This window comes from Euprymna scolopes, chromosome 26, assembly GCF_053919585.1.
Source record: "Euprymna scolopes isolate OS-2025 chromosome 26, ASM5391958v1, whole genome shotgun sequence".
In the NCBI taxonomy this organism is placed as follows: domain Eukaryota; kingdom Metazoa; phylum Mollusca; class Cephalopoda; order Sepiida; family Sepiolidae; genus Euprymna; species Euprymna scolopes.
In genome coordinates, this window is record NC_136507.1 from 67,331,651 (window position 1) to 67,349,444 (window position 17,794).

General features: G+C 35.9%; 1 protein-coding gene across 8 annotated transcripts in view; it reads right to left on the reverse strand.

Annotated features, from left to right (window-relative positions):
- The window catches only part of LOC145248141 (uncharacterized), a 568,735-nt gene that overhangs the window by 103,418 nt on the left and 447,523 nt on the right, over nt 1-17,794 (reverse strand). For all 8 annotated transcript variants that reach the window (XM_080109960.1, XM_080109956.1, XM_080109957.1 and 5 more), the window contains 6 exons: nt 17,013-17,155; nt 12,364-12,438; nt 9,805-10,039; nt 6,405-6,460; nt 4,668-4,838; nt 1,713-1,787 (listed from right to left, as the gene is read on the reverse strand). In XM_080109960.1, the coding sequence (XP_079966086.1) occupies nt 1,713-1,787; nt 4,668-4,838; nt 6,405-6,460; nt 9,805-10,039; nt 12,364-12,438; nt 17,013-17,155 (755 nt within the window). The remainder of the gene's footprint in view (nt 1-1,712; nt 1,788-4,667; nt 4,839-6,404; nt 6,461-9,804; nt 10,040-12,363; nt 12,439-17,012; nt 17,156-17,794) is intronic.

Sequence of the window (17,794 nt, forward strand, 5' to 3'; positions counted from 1 at the left end):
GTCATTGGATGGATGCAGATGGACATAAGATTTCTTATTTAATCCTGCTTTTCCTGCTGGTATAGTTTATATGAATGAATAAAAAAAATGATATACAAAAGGGCTTCAACATTTTGCGTTTATTTAATAGTGTTCGCGCCAAGTTCTTTTTATTATTCAATGGAGTCGTCATAATGACGACAAGCTTTTTTGCCTTGAAGGAGCAACATTAGACTCATGCATACACATGTATAATAAAATTATATATAATTATATTTGTCGTTTCAGATGAAAATCATTAAAAATAATCTGGCAGCCATGTTGGATTTTCTCATAAGTTGCCTCTAGCAATACGGTTTGCTATCAAATTAAAAAGGAATTTCTCCCGCCTTTATGCCGTTCACTTTCGCAATCTTAACCACATAATATTGGAGCCTACTTGAATTACTTCAAATACATTTTTAGAAACGGACCAAAGAGATATTGTTGTATAATCTGTCTATCTGCAACGATTTATCTGTTCATCGATTACGTATGTATAATCATGTTTGTTGCACGTCTACGAAAATGTGTGCTGCTTAATAAATATATACACTTTAGCTTGTTCCAGCCGTTTGACGTTTTATATTATATTGTACCTATTACATAGAAGTGATTTCAAAAGTAAGAAAAATTATAATATATCAAAATATTAAAATGTATATATTAAATAATATAAAATGCTAATTAACACGTTCCAGGCTATTGTTTGCTGCGAGACTGTTACTGTTTACAGCAGCTCGTTTGAATCAAAGTCAAATAAATATCTGACGAAGAGATCTTTCTCGGAATATCATATAACACGGACATCCGATCAGAACGGCTTACCCAGGTAATAACAGTGCAAATATAAATATAATGTGTATAAGAAATATATGAATATGTACACATGTATTTATAATTTGTATTAATAAAACTTTCTCACGTGCTTCAGCTTGTGTCTTTCCGTTACCTCTGCATTATACTGCCTTATACAGATTTCATTTAACTGCATACTATACAATGCTTATAGCAAACTACATCCACCTCTTATAAGAAAAAAATGACTAGGGTGCCTTTAGCTAGAATCGAAATCAAGACATACAACTCCCCAGTCTCATTCCTTAGCCTCTGGGTCGTGGCCACACAATGAAAATAGTTAAAATATAATGTTGTTTAACTTATAAATATAGATTTTTGCATGTAAACATGTTTAGTCGAACACTCAACTGTTTTCTTTCAATTTTGACTCCTTAGCAGCAATTTTTGCCGGCTAAAAACCAAATCGAAAGTGTGTTACATGTCCAAATACCCTATTAAATTTCAACTCTGTAGAAAAAATATTCAAAGAGGAGTTTGGTGGAGAGTTTTTCACACCCACCGACAAAGACCACTTATATATTTCCGTGTGCTGCAACTTAAAATCTACGCAATTATACAGAATTTAGAAATTATATAAATAGAATTCAGCGTAATAGCGATATTAAACCAATAAGAAACCATTAAAAATTAATAATTAATGCTCGTTTTTTTTAAAAAATATTCTAATTAGTTCATCTTCATGTAGTCGCTTGTGTGAATATATTAAGAAGTTCATTTTTATAATTTTAAATTAAAAAGTAGGCTTTTAATATGAATGTTAGAGCGAGAAAAAAAGCTCAACTTTATGGGTATATAGATAATGTTAATATATTGCGATTATCCTCTGGTCTTACCTTTTCACCCTTAAATCCCGGTACGCCAGGTTCTCCTGGGATACCCCTGCCACCATAACCAGAGGCATCGATGCTCTACAAAAAGAAAAAAAATACAAAGGTAAATATTTAGAAGAATAATAATAAATATTCACAATTGTCAAAACTGTCTTTCGATGACTACATATATATATATATATATATATATATATATATATATGATAGCAAGAGTAGACATATTGCTGGTCAGAATTAAAAAAAAAATAGCATTTTAATACGAGATCAAGTAGTAAAGAAACTGTTAGCGCGATGGTGTTGTCATCCCCAAAAAAACTATGTTGTTTACAGACAACTGTAAAATGGCAAATGGATTTAACGAATCAGAACGAATTTGGGTTATTTTAAAATCAAATTATTTTTAATCCAAAAAATACTAATAAAAATAACTATTTCGCCTTTAAATCTCAGTTTCTGAAATAAAGCCACCATTTAAATATTTTATTCAATTTTATTATTTCATGTAACGAAGTATAATAAAAAATGAATTTCGTTTCTTTCCGTATAAATAAAAATTATCAGACAAATCTCGTATCTGTTTTTCGTCTATACCTAACTTTATTAAATGCGAATGAAAGTATATTTTTTAATTAGTAATGAAATATTTATTGAAATCATGAATAAAAAACGAAAACAATAAAATAGTTTTTTTTTTAGATTCTATTGAAAAATCAAATGTAAATATGACTAAGTTTTATATTATTTTTCTTAGCCTTTTAGCCGGGCAATGCCAGTCCCAAATCCATCACGCAATGAGGTTAGCAAAAGTCGATTTTTTTTTTTTACCCAAAAGAAAAACAATGTCTCTTTGCTTTAATTAATTATTTAATGCAAATATATTGTGTAGATAAATTAGAAGTATAAGGCGTTTCTTTTACAGGCGACAAATTTTAAATTAAAATGAATCACAAAAATATATTTCTATCATATAAATACGTAGTTTATTCCAATATGTGATTTTTAGTTTTATGATTTAAATACGATTTCAGTCATATGGCCTCTGCTGCTAGTGTTTATATCATGTAATCCAGAGATCTAATTTTAAAAACTGTATGTATTGAATTATTGCGGCAATAGCGCGTCAATTGTTGTCCCCCAAGTGGTTTATTGCATCTAGTTTATCAACATAGACATGGAGATTTTCATATCCCTACAGAAAATAATCTAATGGGTTTAAATCGTACGAATGCAGTGACTAGTTGACAGGTCAATTTCGTGAAATTATTCGTTCATCCAATTTTTCTTTCAATGATATGCCAAACCAAGCGGAATACTGTTGCCATATCTGGGCAGGAGCTGCTAAAAACAGCCTATCCTGCCTTGACAAAGTACAAAATAGACTTCGTGGCTTAGTGGGGGATGCCCTTTTCTCTACCCTGCAACCTCTCTCCCACAGAAGAGACGTTGCAAGCCTATCCTTGTTTTATCGTTATTTCCATGGCAGGTGCTCGTCTGAACTCCAATCTCTGATCCCCCCCTCGCCAGTCTTTCACTAAAAACACCCGTCTAGCTGAATCCACTGTGAAAAATTTCCCCCACTCTATATCTGTGCCTAAATCAAAACGCGGATTCCATGAACAAAGCTTCTTTCTTAGAACTGCACGCCTGTGGAACTCTGTTCCGTCTGCCTGCTTCCCACCGGACTACAACTTGGATGTCTTCAAGTCCAACGTTAACAAATTCCTAATGAACCGCCCCCTTAAGTAAACACTTCATCAAATATCCACACTAACGTAATGTACTTGCAATAACCCTTATCCCTGAGTGGCTTCCGGGCCTTGATAAGTGGTGATCACTGTGTAAAAAAAAAAAAGAAAAAAAAAATTCAAAATTACCGATAGTTGCTATTCTGCAATTAAAAGAAAATAAAATTGCCATTTTAAAGTTTGTCGCTTTTTAAAAATACATTTTATATTAGATCGGTGGAAAAGTTTTTGCCGATTTCATCTTAAAAAATGAAAGCTGTGTTTTTTTTTAAATAATAATAATAATAATAATAATAATAACGACAATTGCTCGCTATAATTTGATTCCATCTGTCAACGAACTTATAAATATCTCAAGGCTTTAATGTGATCTATGGATCTAACTAATATTCAATATTCCCTCGTGATGTTAACCTCAGACAGTTTACATGGTTTTGTAATTCTCGAAATAAGTAATAATGCGAGGGTGCTAGGTAGGTTGGTTGGTTGGTTGTTTTTGTTTTATGGCATATCAATCCTTTTCGGATTATTTAATGCCGAATCCAAAGATTTTAAAGAAAAAAACTTTTAATAGAATATATTTGCTGTTTTCAAGTCGGTTTCTATTTAACCCATAGTTGGAACCCTAACAGGTACTACCACTCCGAGTCAGAGTGGACCTGAGAGCAATGGCAATCAAAGGGTGGTTCCACACTCCCCAAAGCCCGCAAGCTGGGGCCTCACCACTGGATATAGTTTAAGGTCATATCCAGGACCCCCATTGAGGAACTTTTACCCTCTGCAGAGGGGAAGTCGGTGTATTCTAATGCCCCACCGACAGGGCCGAGAATATGTAGGATGGAGAAAGATTTCCCAATCAAATTCTCTTAGATCTTTGATCGGTAGTGCCGTGTGAAGACAAGCATTATCATGATGGAAGACGACTTCTTTTCTGTTGACTAGAGGTTTTTTTTTTCGGGTCAACATGGATGTGAATGTTGCAATAAATATTAATGATACTTTAATAATCTGAAAGAAACAGATATAAATTAATAATGGTGATGTGTTGCAATCATAATAAAACACATTACAATGTTTTAAAATGCCCCTCCCACAAATCGGCGATACTTTTGTACCAACTTCATACATAGAAGTAATCATACTATAATAATAATAATAATAATTAAAAAAAATATATGATTATCACATTTAAGGATGGAATTGAACTCCTTACCAAACTATCAGAATCATCAGTCTCAATAACCCGTCCAACTGATCCTGGACGACCGGGTGGTCCAGGTGGCCCTGGGGGTCCATGTGCACCGGGAATGCCATTCGATCCGTCTCGTCCTGGCTCTCCTTTCTGTCCCATGATGCCTGGTTCACCGGGATATCCTGGTCGGCCCTAAAAAAAGACAAGAGAATGTCATATTTAATTGGGTGGATGTGGGATGACAAGAAGGTTAGTAGAATCTATTCAGTCACGTATTACTGCCGTTTGGAAAAGGTTTGGTTTGGTTGTTTTGTTTTACGGCATATCAACCCTTTTCGAGTTATTTAATGCTGAAACTAGTTATTTTGGAAATAGTATTCATATTGCATTCAGATTTGGGATTTAGTCGGGGAAAATCGGTGCAAAAGTGTGAACATTGTAAAAATGGAATTTGCAAGGTGAAGGTCGAACGACGGCATAACGAATATGCATGCGTAACGTAATAGCTTTTGTTTCGTGTTTTAATTTTTAGCCTTGCAGCAAACATATCTTCATAGCTCAGGCATTAACGTCAAAGGAAAAAGTAAATCATAAGCTAAACGTTTTGGTTTCGATTCTCGGTTGTGGCGCACAAGCCATTAAAAAAAAAAATAATCAGTAATATACATTGGGTCCAATATAATAATAAATACAAAATCTGCATTGATGTGATAAATAAATAAATACGAAATCTGCTAGTATATACATACATACATACATACATATATATATATATATCCATACATACACACATATACATATCCATATATACATACACATACAGACACACATATATACACACACACATATATACACATGCATACACACACATATATATATATACACACACACATATATATATACACACACATACATATATACAAACACACATATACACACAAACATATATACACACAAACATATATACACACATACCTATATACACACATACATACATATATATACACACATATACACATATACATACACACACGAATATGTCGACAAGTTGAAATGAACATTTTGCATTTCCAATTGCTCTACACGTTATTCATCGATCCAAACAAAGATTTTACTTATCATAAACCATCCGTAGTGTATGATTTCAGTGTTATGTGACTAGTAGTTTTAAAGTTCATCAATTAAAAATTTAGACACACAAACATACATCTACTGTTTTATTTATATATTTTTTTGCCAAAGAAGTATTCTTCAAATGAATAAATAAAACGAATAAAAAAACTGTTTTCATTGTATCTTCGGCGATCAAGCGATCTTTTAAAATGGGGGAGGGGGTAGATGATGACGTACAAATATGAAATTGCCTTACCGTATTAGTATATAGATTAAATAGCGTGGTATAATAGTTACAAGTGCAAACAATAGCCTCAGCGTGCAGGTTTAAAGTTTTGTTGGGACTCCAGCTATAAGTAAAATAGTAGAGTAAACGAGACTCTCAAGCCCCACTGGTGCAAGTAGTCAATGGAAAACGAAAACTTCGAAATAATGCCACTAATCCTCTGTTTATTTAAGCACCATTTCCTAATCGTTCTGGACTTCTTGCCACCCACAGAAGCAATGCTGGTTCAGTTGATAAAGGTTAGAGATTGCGCAACACTTGCGTTACTATCGACTTCACACCCAGACACCCTTACAGGATATATCCATTGTCTTTCGAATCTGGAAAAAAGTTAAATAAAATATTTTTATTCAACTTACATTTTCTCCTTTGAGTCCGTCTCGTCCAGGTTCTCCAGGTCGGCCATTGATCCCAGCTGAAATTGGAAAATATTCGGTTAGGCGAGAACTATTTTCATTCTGGGGAAGATAATGAAACACTTTGCTATAATGTTAGACGTTAATATGGTGGAAGAAAAGTAAAATATATTGTGTAATAAGGACAGACAGAGTATCTCGAAAGAGGAAATAGAAAATGTGAATTAAAATGTATATATTTTCCTTTTTATTAGTTCTTTCAGTTGTTATTGGGGTGTTTTTGTTTTAATTAATGAGTACATGTGTATTATGAAGTGATAATATTGCGGCATAATCAAGCTGACATACGGGTTCCCGCTAGATCACCGAAGTTAAGAAACGTTGAGCCTGATCAGTACTAAAGTGGGTGACCATTTGAAAATTCCAGGTGCCGTATGTTCCATTCGTTATGGCCCTCTCCTTGCCACTGGACTCAACAGTGCCGATTCAGGGGAGGTGTGGATAGAGATTGCACAACTCTTGCATCATAATTACACGATATACGACATAATCACGTTCATACACCGGTTCCCGTCAGATTACCGAAGTTAAGCAACGTTGAACCTAGTTATTACTAAAATGGGTGACCAATTTGCGAATTACAGGCGCTTTATGCAGGAGGACGTCGACATCTCCCTGCAAGAGTTGTAAAAAAACCTAACATCGACATCTCCCCTAACGGGGATATACATGTGACTGGGGACCGCTTGTGAATTTCATACTTCCTCATAACCGGAGGAAACAGATTAAACCCAAATAGAGTTAGTGCCGTTTCACACACACACACACACATAATATACACACACACACACATAATATACACACGCAGTTACCTTACCTTACAGGGTTATCATATGTACACACACATTATATATATATATATATATATATTAGTCATCCACATACAGAACTGTTTCGTTGTATCACAACCCATCATTTTCCCAGCCATGGATCGAACCTACGGTCGGCAGCTCTAACCATCGGATCAAGAATCAGTGCCCGTAAATATTTCTCCTCAAATGCCTATTAAATTAGCATTTGCCCGTCGCACAGTGCTCAAACTGTCAGTTTGTTTACAAACAAACTGGGCTTCGCTTAATTGCTTAAATACGCGTCAGGTGAAACTATATTTACAAAGTGCTCAACCCAAAGAGGGAGGGTCGGAAAGTTGAAATGAATATTTTGCCTTACACGATCGATCGGTCCAAAAAAAGATTTTACTTGTTATAAACCATCTGTACTGTATGGTTTCGAGACTGAACAAAGGCTTCCAGTATTGAGGTGTTTATATGTCTGGAGGTGTGTATATGTGGAGGTGTTTATATGTCTGGAGGTGTGTACATGTCTGGAGGTGTGTACATGTCTGGAGGTGTGTATATGTCTGGAGGTGTGTATATGTCTGGAGGTGTGTATATGTCTATCTCTTGCAATCAGACCGTATTTATCGATGATATTTATTTCACATATTTGCCTCTGGTATCCTATGCTTACAACTTCGTTGTACAAGCGAACCAGGAAAAGGAGAGATAAGGAGTTATAGAAAAAGAAGAGTCAATTTACAAAGAGAAGAATAGAAAAAAGTATAAGTGCGGAAAACGAGTGTATAAAATGGAAAAGATTTAAGTCTTATGATTCGACCGAGTTTGTTCGCGATGATCTTTCTTTAAATCTTGGTGTAGAGCACTCAAAACTTGTTTTATACAAAAAGGGCTTTTATTAATTAATAAATACTCGATTATTATTTGCGGACGTAGTTGTAATCAGTGACCTTAAGTATTTCCAATTTTATTTAATCAAAGTTTCACGAAAGATAGTGAACAATAAGAAAGAGATAAGCAAAACTAACAGAGAATGAAAGGCAGTGGTTTAATGCTATTAAGCTGTTCTGCTTTTTTGTCGTACCTCCCAAGCGTGCTACAAGCAAACTAGGAAAACAATAACAAAGAGGTATAGAAAAAAAAGGAGCAGGTTCACGAAGAGAAGAATAGAAAAAAAATATAGGAGCGAAAAGTGGGTGAATAAAATGATAAAGATAGAAAAACAGGTTAGAAGAAAGAGTATGATATCTGGGAGGAAAAAAGAAAAATGAAGTATAAGGAGGGATGGATAGTAAATGTTAGAATATGGAAGATGAGAGGGGTAGGAAGAAGAAGAAAATCAAAGCTGAACCACCGACTATAGTCGAGTGCGATCTAAAGGCTCCCTTTTCATTAGCTGCTACACAAAGGTGTAGGGGAGGACACCACTGTATTTCAAAGATTACTTTACTTGCCCTTGATCTGCCCATTATAATGCTGAGTGTTTAGCAAGGAGCATATAGTACCATTTTTTAAAGTAGGGGGTGGAACGATATAATTGTCGCCATAGAAAAGGCGACATGATTCCATTTCCGTTTGATGAAAACCGATTTTCTTTGTTTTATTGCAGACCTTCTAATAGTAGGCCACTTGTGTACAAATTCCAACAGCGTTAGGAGTCTTCCATCATGCCTGAAAGTGACACAACGAGCGAGATCGGAGATGCACCGCTGTACAACTCATGCTCTCTACCGATTCAAGTTTTGACAACAGGACCTTGCCAGCACCATCAAAATGCAAATCTGGATGGCTCAACGCGTGAGGGTGTGCCCAGGATGATGAAAACAGTTTCCGGCCACGGTTATGATCTTTGGTGTGGTTTCAAGTAAGGGACACATCATGCCATCTTCGACGTGGGCTTGAAAGTCAATACCAAGTGTGCTGGATGTGCGGTAGAGTGTGGTGATCCCCTGATGCAATCAGGTGGCCGCTGGCAGCTTCAGGATGTGGCATCAGGACTCGGCGCCAGCCCACAAGTCCAAAGATATCGAGGCTTGGCTTTAGAGAAAAATTACTACGACTTTGTAGCCTTCTTTTACTGCCCCCCTCCACACCGCTTCCGACCTGAACCCGCTGGACAACTTCGTTTGGTCATACGTTGAGAACATCACCAACATAACCTCCCACAACACCAAACCCAGCCTGATTACCACCATCGCTGAGTATTCACCGAGCTCCCACCGGCGCCTGTGGAAAAGTCATGCTTCCAGTTCCGAACCCATATCAAGGCAGTGATTGAGGCTGAAGACTGCTACATTGAATAAATGTCAGCTCTACTATATAAGTTACCTGAATTTACTTTTTTCAATAAAAGTTTTAAAATAAAGCTGTAGTGTTGTTTTCTTTAGGAGGCGACAATTTTATCGTTCCACAATGTATTTCGTATGACTCGACTGAGGATTAAATCACGATCTCCCGACCCATTTGCGAACACTCTTGCGATTATATTAAATAGACTGGGAAAGAAGAGAGGGAATGACCAGAAAAAAACGCCAAAAACGACTTACGTTTCCCATCAGCACCAGCCCGACCGGGTTCTCCAGGATATCCAGGTCGACCTGGTGGTCCTGTAGGACCGGTTGCCCCTCTCATGCCACTGTACTCATAATCACCAGATGAATCCGAATCGATAAGTGTTGACATGCCACCTCTTCCCGGAGGTCCGGGTGGACCGGGAAGTCCTCGGGGACCGATTATTCCGGGTGCGCCTCTCTCACCTGGGATACTGTCGCCGGGTTCGCCCTATAAAAAAAAAAGAATTTTTGAAATAAGGATTGCTAAGTTTTATTTGGAATATTTGAACGACTATCCTTATTTTGATTGTAATTTCGGCCGATATAACTTTCGGCCTTTTTTCCAGGTGCAACTTTTGGAATTTGTGAATCTTTATAGCGAACTCGGAAACTTGTACGAAATTTCGAACTGAACCAAGTATCAAATACAAAAGCGAACACACACACACATTATTTTAAAATATAATTATCCACTGACACGTGTCAGTGGATAATTATATTTTAAAAAACAATATATATACCGCTCCCCATGTGGGGGTACAAATTGGTTAAAAGGGAAAATTATTCCCAACTCACATTTAGGTAAAAATGCACTTTCGTAATAATTGTAAACGTATCGCAAAAACATATATATATATATATATATATTTGGTAAAATACGTTTTTCGAATTATATTTCATTCATTGTCTATACCAATCCTATTTGTTTAGAAGCTTAATATATGTTAAATAGGACAACAAAACATGTCTAAAAGAATAATAATATAGTTTCATTACAAGATCCAAATACTTATTTTTCATGCAAAACAGCTCCGCCAGCATGCTAAAATTTCGGTACATTTTTACAGGTCGGTTTTGTTATGCAGAAACAAACGGTTATTATTACGTCAATACCGCCTTCTTTCAGTATGTATACTCTTCTGAAAAATTAGAAATTCTTTGCTTAGATAAGACAATGCATGACGATATAATTCTGCAAGAAAAAAAATAGTTCATAGACTCAACATCGTGTGTTTGTGCCGGCAGGCACTTTGTTTCTGCATAACGAAACGAATCTGTAAAAAAATGTACCGAATTTTAACATGCCGAAAGAGTTGTTTTGCATGAATATATATATATATATATATATATATATATATATATATATATATATATATATATATATCAGAAAGGTATGAGGAGAAGTTTACTAATCAAGACAAAAGCAACCCCAAAAACAAATATTGTTATTTATATGGTAATCCCAACCAAATGAATTCTGTCGAATAATAAAAACTAATTGTAAACTTGTTATTAAATTTTAATGTCGTATCCCGGGGTTCTACTGTATATCTTTTATTTTTTTATTACCGTTTTATCTGTTTGGTTACATATGTTTCAGATGTTGGACCGTGTTTACGATCCAACAGCCTCGTCAGACCTTACAGAAAACGAGGCTGTTGGATCGTAAACACGGTCCAACATCCGAAACATATGTAACCAAACAGACAAAACGGTAATAAAAAAATAAAACACATATTTGCTCTGCAATAATATTGATCACTCTCTTTAGGTTTTTACTAATTACCAGTTTTACCAAATATATATATAACTAACTCTTTTTTAATTATTTCTCTCGCAACTTCTCCAGTCATGCAACCATTGTTTACGTTATTACCCATTATCATTCCAACACCCAAAACATTTCAAAACAGTTGAGGAGTGTATTATGATAACACACGCGCATATTTGTTTCATTTCATTGCTTTTTAACATAAAAAAGCACTTGTCTTATATACAAACAATACTAATAAGTCAAGGTAGCTAATCGATAATTTGATCAAAGGAAAATTATCAGCCCAGTTGGTTGTGTTGAGTAATTTTGCGAGAGACATTTTCAACTGTCTGTAGAATCGCTCCAGTAAACTATTCAATCAAGGATGGTACGCAGTCGTTTGTACAGGCTTAATATCCAGAAAGCGATTGAATTCGACCAAACGCTTTGATTGTAAGTGTGTCGTAGGTGGCTATCTACTCATTCAGAATAGTTTTTGCTGCAATGTTTGTTAAACAATATATGTAGCGTTAGATATTCAATTTCAAATTTGTGTGCGGCAAACTAACATCGAAGCGACAACTATGCAATACTGGTCGGTTAAATATTCCTGAAGTAAAACAAATACTACATTTAAAGCGATAGCGGAACAATTTATTTTATTTATTCCCTTCCAAAGAGATCAAATGTGCGTTTGAAAAAAGTATTTACGTGAAACGAACTTGGCATAACCAGATTGTCACTCCGTATCGTTAACCACTTAGCCACCGTGACAATTTATATCCGTGATATCGTATTTCATTTTGGAACAATCCATTGAAAAGAATTTAAAGTTCAACATGGCAGTACCCAATAGCTCTCAATTATTTTCTCATTTTTTAATAGATTGTGAAGACGATAACATAGGACAACCGAAGGTAATCGCATAGTCTAATGATTAATACAAAAATTAATAATAAAAGTTATTTAAAATAATAATACGCATACTTACTTAACGGCATAAATAAAACCAAACTTACCTTTGGTCCGATGATTGCTGCTCCACGTTCACCTGCTTCTCCTTTTGGACCTGGAAGACCAATACCCGGGTTACCCTGGAAAATAACACAACAGTAAAAAATTAAATCTCCCAAACTATGCTTTATTGCAAGAATGGCACAGAAATTAAGGGAAAAAGTGGTGTTCTGAAAGTTCCCGCACATTATGCGCAAAATAATTAGCCGTTTTTTTAAAGTAGCGAAGAAATGCAACGTCGCTCGGAAGCTTATTACAGACTATACGAAAGTTTAATGCATTTTTAAGAGAGGTACTTTCACGCGTCCCCCGTGCAACTAACAAATATGAATAAAATAAGTGTGTTGACTCAGATTCACGTGCAACTGTTCGAAAAATTACTATAAAGTCAAACATAAGTCATCCAAGAGTTCAGAACCACCTCAAGCAACTGGAGGGGGCAGGAAACTTGACCTTCTGCATAAACTTAATTAAAGCAAAGGCATCATTGACGACGCATTTCTGTATTGTAATGTCACGTGATACAAAAAATGGATATTTTCGAGTAATTTGCGACACATGCGCACCCCCGCTCACTCAACAATCGCCGACCCCAAGGTTGTTTTTGTGGTCTTTTTCTTATTCGTCTTGTCTTCTGGTCGTGTTGTCGTCTCTTACATTGAGGGCACGGATTGACATGTATATAAAATGCACAGTTGCTCTGTGTGTGTGAGTGTGTGTGTGTGTGTGTGTGTGTGTGTGTGTGTGTGAGAGAGATCATCTCGATCTCCTAAACCTTTCCTGATCTGGTCCAAGTCATGAACTGCTTTCTACTACGTCTAACTCAAAATGCATTAAACTGTGGCGAACAAAAGCCTGTCCATCAACTGTCGTAAATGTTATTGTCACGCCTAAAATTGACTGTAAACTAACTCTAGACATATTGACCTTCATTGTTCGGTCCTTTGTTTCAGCTCACTGCAACACCTTGATTAACAATCGTATTTTCGTTTCCTTTGTATAACTTGGTAAACAATTTCCTATATTATTGGTCTGCCGATTAATTTATTTCCTCTTCTTTTATTGTTGTATTTTTCCTCGTTTTAAAAGATTCCTAACACTTATTATTGAGGTGGGGGACATCGATAGTATCACAGCAACAACCAAGATAGATCGCGAAATGTTTCCCAAAACCTTAAAATCATCAACACGATGACATCGTTTTTTTTTTTGTGTGTGCGTTTGTATATCTGTGTGTGTGCGCGCGCGCGAGAGAGAGCGAGAGAGAGAGAGAGAGAGAGAGAGAGAGAGATTACATTCGGGCGAAACTTTGATAGCAAATCGATGGCATAAACAAGAGACTGCAGCGTAGCAGCGTATCTGATCGACGTTGAAAGCTGTAAAATCTGAAATTCATCTGTTATCGCCTGTGAGTGTCTAGTTGGGGCTGATCACAACAAACAGACAAAAACTGTTCGCTGTTGTTGTACATTTTTTAAACCAGTCCTAGGTTTGCAAGACGACTAGGAAGGGACATTTCATCCAGCACCGAATATTCCCAAATGGTCACCCATCTAAGCACTGGCCAGACTCAACATTGCTTAACTTTCATGATCTCACACGGTCTCAACATAATAAGCATTAGTCTACAGAAAAGACTAAATTCTACTGTATAACCATGCTCAACGAGGTGTCAGTTAATTTTAACAGCTTATTAATTGAGTTGAACATATTCTGCCCAATCTTCTCACGCATCGACTATATATAATACTAGCGGGGGTACCCGGCGTTACCCGAGTGTTTGTTTCCGGGACGGGGGGGGGAGTTTTAAAAAATGTTATGGTAGGTAAGTAGGAAGGATCAAACCCGGAGTCATGAGTAAAAGTAGGAAAATAAAGTGTGAAAAAAAAAACAAAAAAACATCTGCAACGTTAACAGTTCGGCCACCAAGAAAAGTCCATTCCAGTTGTTTAGGAAAAAAAAACAAAAAAACAAACGACTACGGTAGGTCGGCGCGAACGTGAAAACATAATGTGAATTGTCCAGCACGCTAACCACTACGCCACAGAGCACTGCAGCTTAGTTTTGTGATTTTAAATAACTTCACATGAAAGAACTACGAAGCCAAACCGGTGTTCTCTTCTCAACTGTTCCTTGTGAACGATCCCCAAACGGTGTTAAGTGGTGGCAGGAGGAGGAGGAATTTATTAGAGAGAAAATATTTTACCACTTCCATTGATCTTAACCGATTTTGGCCGTGACTTCGCAGCAGAAAAAGTATAGAAATCTAAGATTATCGAGGAATTTGAGAAATAATAAGCCTATAACACACCTCAGATATTGTTCTGCCGTTTGTGCATATTATATTTGCATGAAATATCTTGATTTTTAATCCTATTAATGTCAAAATCAGACGGGGAAAAATGAGTTCATTTTATTTATATAGAGAGAGAAGATTAAAATGTAACAGATTTATTTCCCTTTAAAAGAAATAAATGTTTAAAATTTATTAGAATTATAATAATTTAAATGTAAATCGAATTATCGTAGATAATGAACTAATTTTAAAACGAGAACTGAAGGATATTACTATATAATTTCCGTTTTTGTTTGTTCAAAGTTTTGCAAATAAATAAAACGAAAACAAACTCGCTCTCTATATTAAAAATTAATATTTTATATAACCCACCTTCTTAAAATAAGTTTTTCCACATATGAACAAAAAAAAAAAAAATCGACATTGTTGCGAAAAACCAAACCACTCGGTTTTGATATTTGTTTTTTTACAGAGGCCACATGCGTCGAACATTAATCGGTGTTCCTTTTGTTTTGCTTATTTCCTGATATCCTTAAAACCTAATTATTAGAAATGAAGACAGAGATAAAAAAGATGGTCGGGTTATGAAAAGAAAGTTATTTCGTAAGACAGAAGACGCGTAGAGTCGCTGCAAAATCGACAGTTTTGAGCACATTAATCGAATGCTCCGTACCATTCCTTTTCACAGCGTTTCGGCCGATGTTACCATTCGACATTCACATACATCTTTCCAATAATTCATATTTCAAAATAGACGGTTAATTTTAGGATATCTTATATTAATTATTGTCTTTTTTTAGTTATTGTCGTCCGTTGAAAAGATTAACTTTCAGATAACTGGCTCTTCGAACTGATTATAATCAACGCTCTTATCCTTTGCGCCACTGGTCAATATTAATTGACACTGCTACTCGGTTATAGCCGACGTAACGAGAACAAATTGCAATGACTTAAAGTAAAAAATCACATTCTGAGCTTCATTCATGAGCTCACGCACAAGGCTGGCACTACGCAACTAGTTTCTCCTCTCTGCATTCGTCACGGAATCAGCACTCCGCTATCTTTATCGGTCTGACTGCCGATTTGACACGCCTAGTCTATTATTTACGAGCGGCATCTGTGGAAATTCCATAGTTGTATTCTCCATTTTTTCTACAATGCTGTCGTGCTTAAAAGAATAACGCTGACTAATCGTGTGCAAAAGTAATGTTGTTTCAGAATATGTCTTGTTGGTTACAGGGGGGAAAAGAGACCAACAAACGAAAAAGAAGTTAAAAAATTCAAGTATACAAGGAATAAATGTTACCGCGGCTAATAAAACCTACATTCACACCTACCTGGCTCATGTTTTTGTGTTTTTAAGCATCAGGTTGATGTAGAAATAATGTCGTTTTTTATCATATCTATATATACGTCAAAAAACGGCATCATTTTTTGCACCAACCTTATAATTTTTCATGCTAGTGGCGCCCCGCCCTAACTGAATTTCTGAGATCAAATAAAGATCTTAGAAGTTCAGTTGGAGGAGCACTAGCAACACTACAAACACAGAATTTGTTTTAGAATGTTAAAATTTTGCCTTGCATTTTTAGCGATCAAACAATCTTTAAAAAAGGGTAGTAGGTGATAACGTACGCACGAACGTTAAATTACCAGAGCATAGATTAGACTTTTTCCCGTCTTTAACGTGCAAATTTTATACTCCGTTAACTATGATTAAATTTGGACTCATTTTATATTAAATGCTGATTACTATCAATTCTTAACTATACATCGAACGGATACCTAAGGCGTACTTTGCTGCATTTGATCACAGCAAAGGTTCATACCAAATTTCAAGCAGATTGGCTTAGTACTTTCCTAGAAAATTTTAGAGTAAATCTGTTATTGTGGTGACTAATTTCTAATAATCTCTAACTGTGCATCAAATGGATACCATAATATTTAGTTCACAACACCTTATAACAAAGGTTCATACAAAATTTCAGCCAGATCGGCGCAGATGTTTCCCAGAACACATTTACAATAAATGTAATAGTCTAGTGACTAATCCCTATTAATCCTTAACATTTCATCAAACGTATACCATAATACTTAATTCGTTGTACCTTATCACAGTAAAGATCCATGCAAAATTTCAGCCAGATCGACCAAGTAGTTTCAGAAAACCAGTGGAACAGACAGACAGACTTAGATAAATATAGATAGATTAAAGAGTAAAAATGAAATCATAATGTGTTTTTGTGAGATCCTAAAAGAAGAGGAAGAAAGTTAAATAAAAATTGGTGTAAAAAGACTCCCGGACAACATCGGGTACATGCAACTTGTTATAAATAAAATGTAAACGGTGATAATTACCTTCATTCCGACGCCTCCTTTGTCTCCCTTTTCTCCTTTACTGCCAGCAACAGTGGAACCACTGTGACCACCGGGTTCACCCTTTTGACCCTTCTGTCCGATCACTCCAGGAAGTCCGCTGGCTCCAGGTACGCCAGGTTCACCTGCACATAGAAAACGGATAAAATTACTATCCAAACTAGGAGGGGGTGCTGAAAAAAAGACTGGTTCGAACTAATATATGCGCCCATGGTGACAGTAGGTGAAAACCTTTAAAACGTATACCTATAAACAAACAAAAGAAAAAATAAGTCTCCTGTCGAAGTGCATTTTCAACCAATGAGTCGTCCATCACAGACCCGTAGGGACGGGCGCACGTCTAAGTTATGTAAATATATTTATCTGCCAAGGATATATTTGATTTAAGTCCAGGTGTCGATTTGGCTTACTTGCTTAACAGAAACAAGTGTCAGGATCTCAAATGACAGACCCATATTAAAAGGCCACCCAGAGAGCGGCTTTTAAGCTGTTTCGAATAGTCGTCATCGTCGTATTCAGTACATTACTACTAAATGCTGATGATACTACTATTACTATTAATGCTAACACTGTTCATACTACTACTAATACTTATCACAACCCCAAAGTAATTCATGTCCAATTTGATGCAATTCTACCGAAGAGTTATAATTTTTTTTAATCGAAATCACTCCAGACAAGATGTAAAACCACCTAATTTAAGGAGCTAACAAGAAAGAAAGATTATTATAGCAGAGACAGGAGATGCCTATTGACCTCAGCAT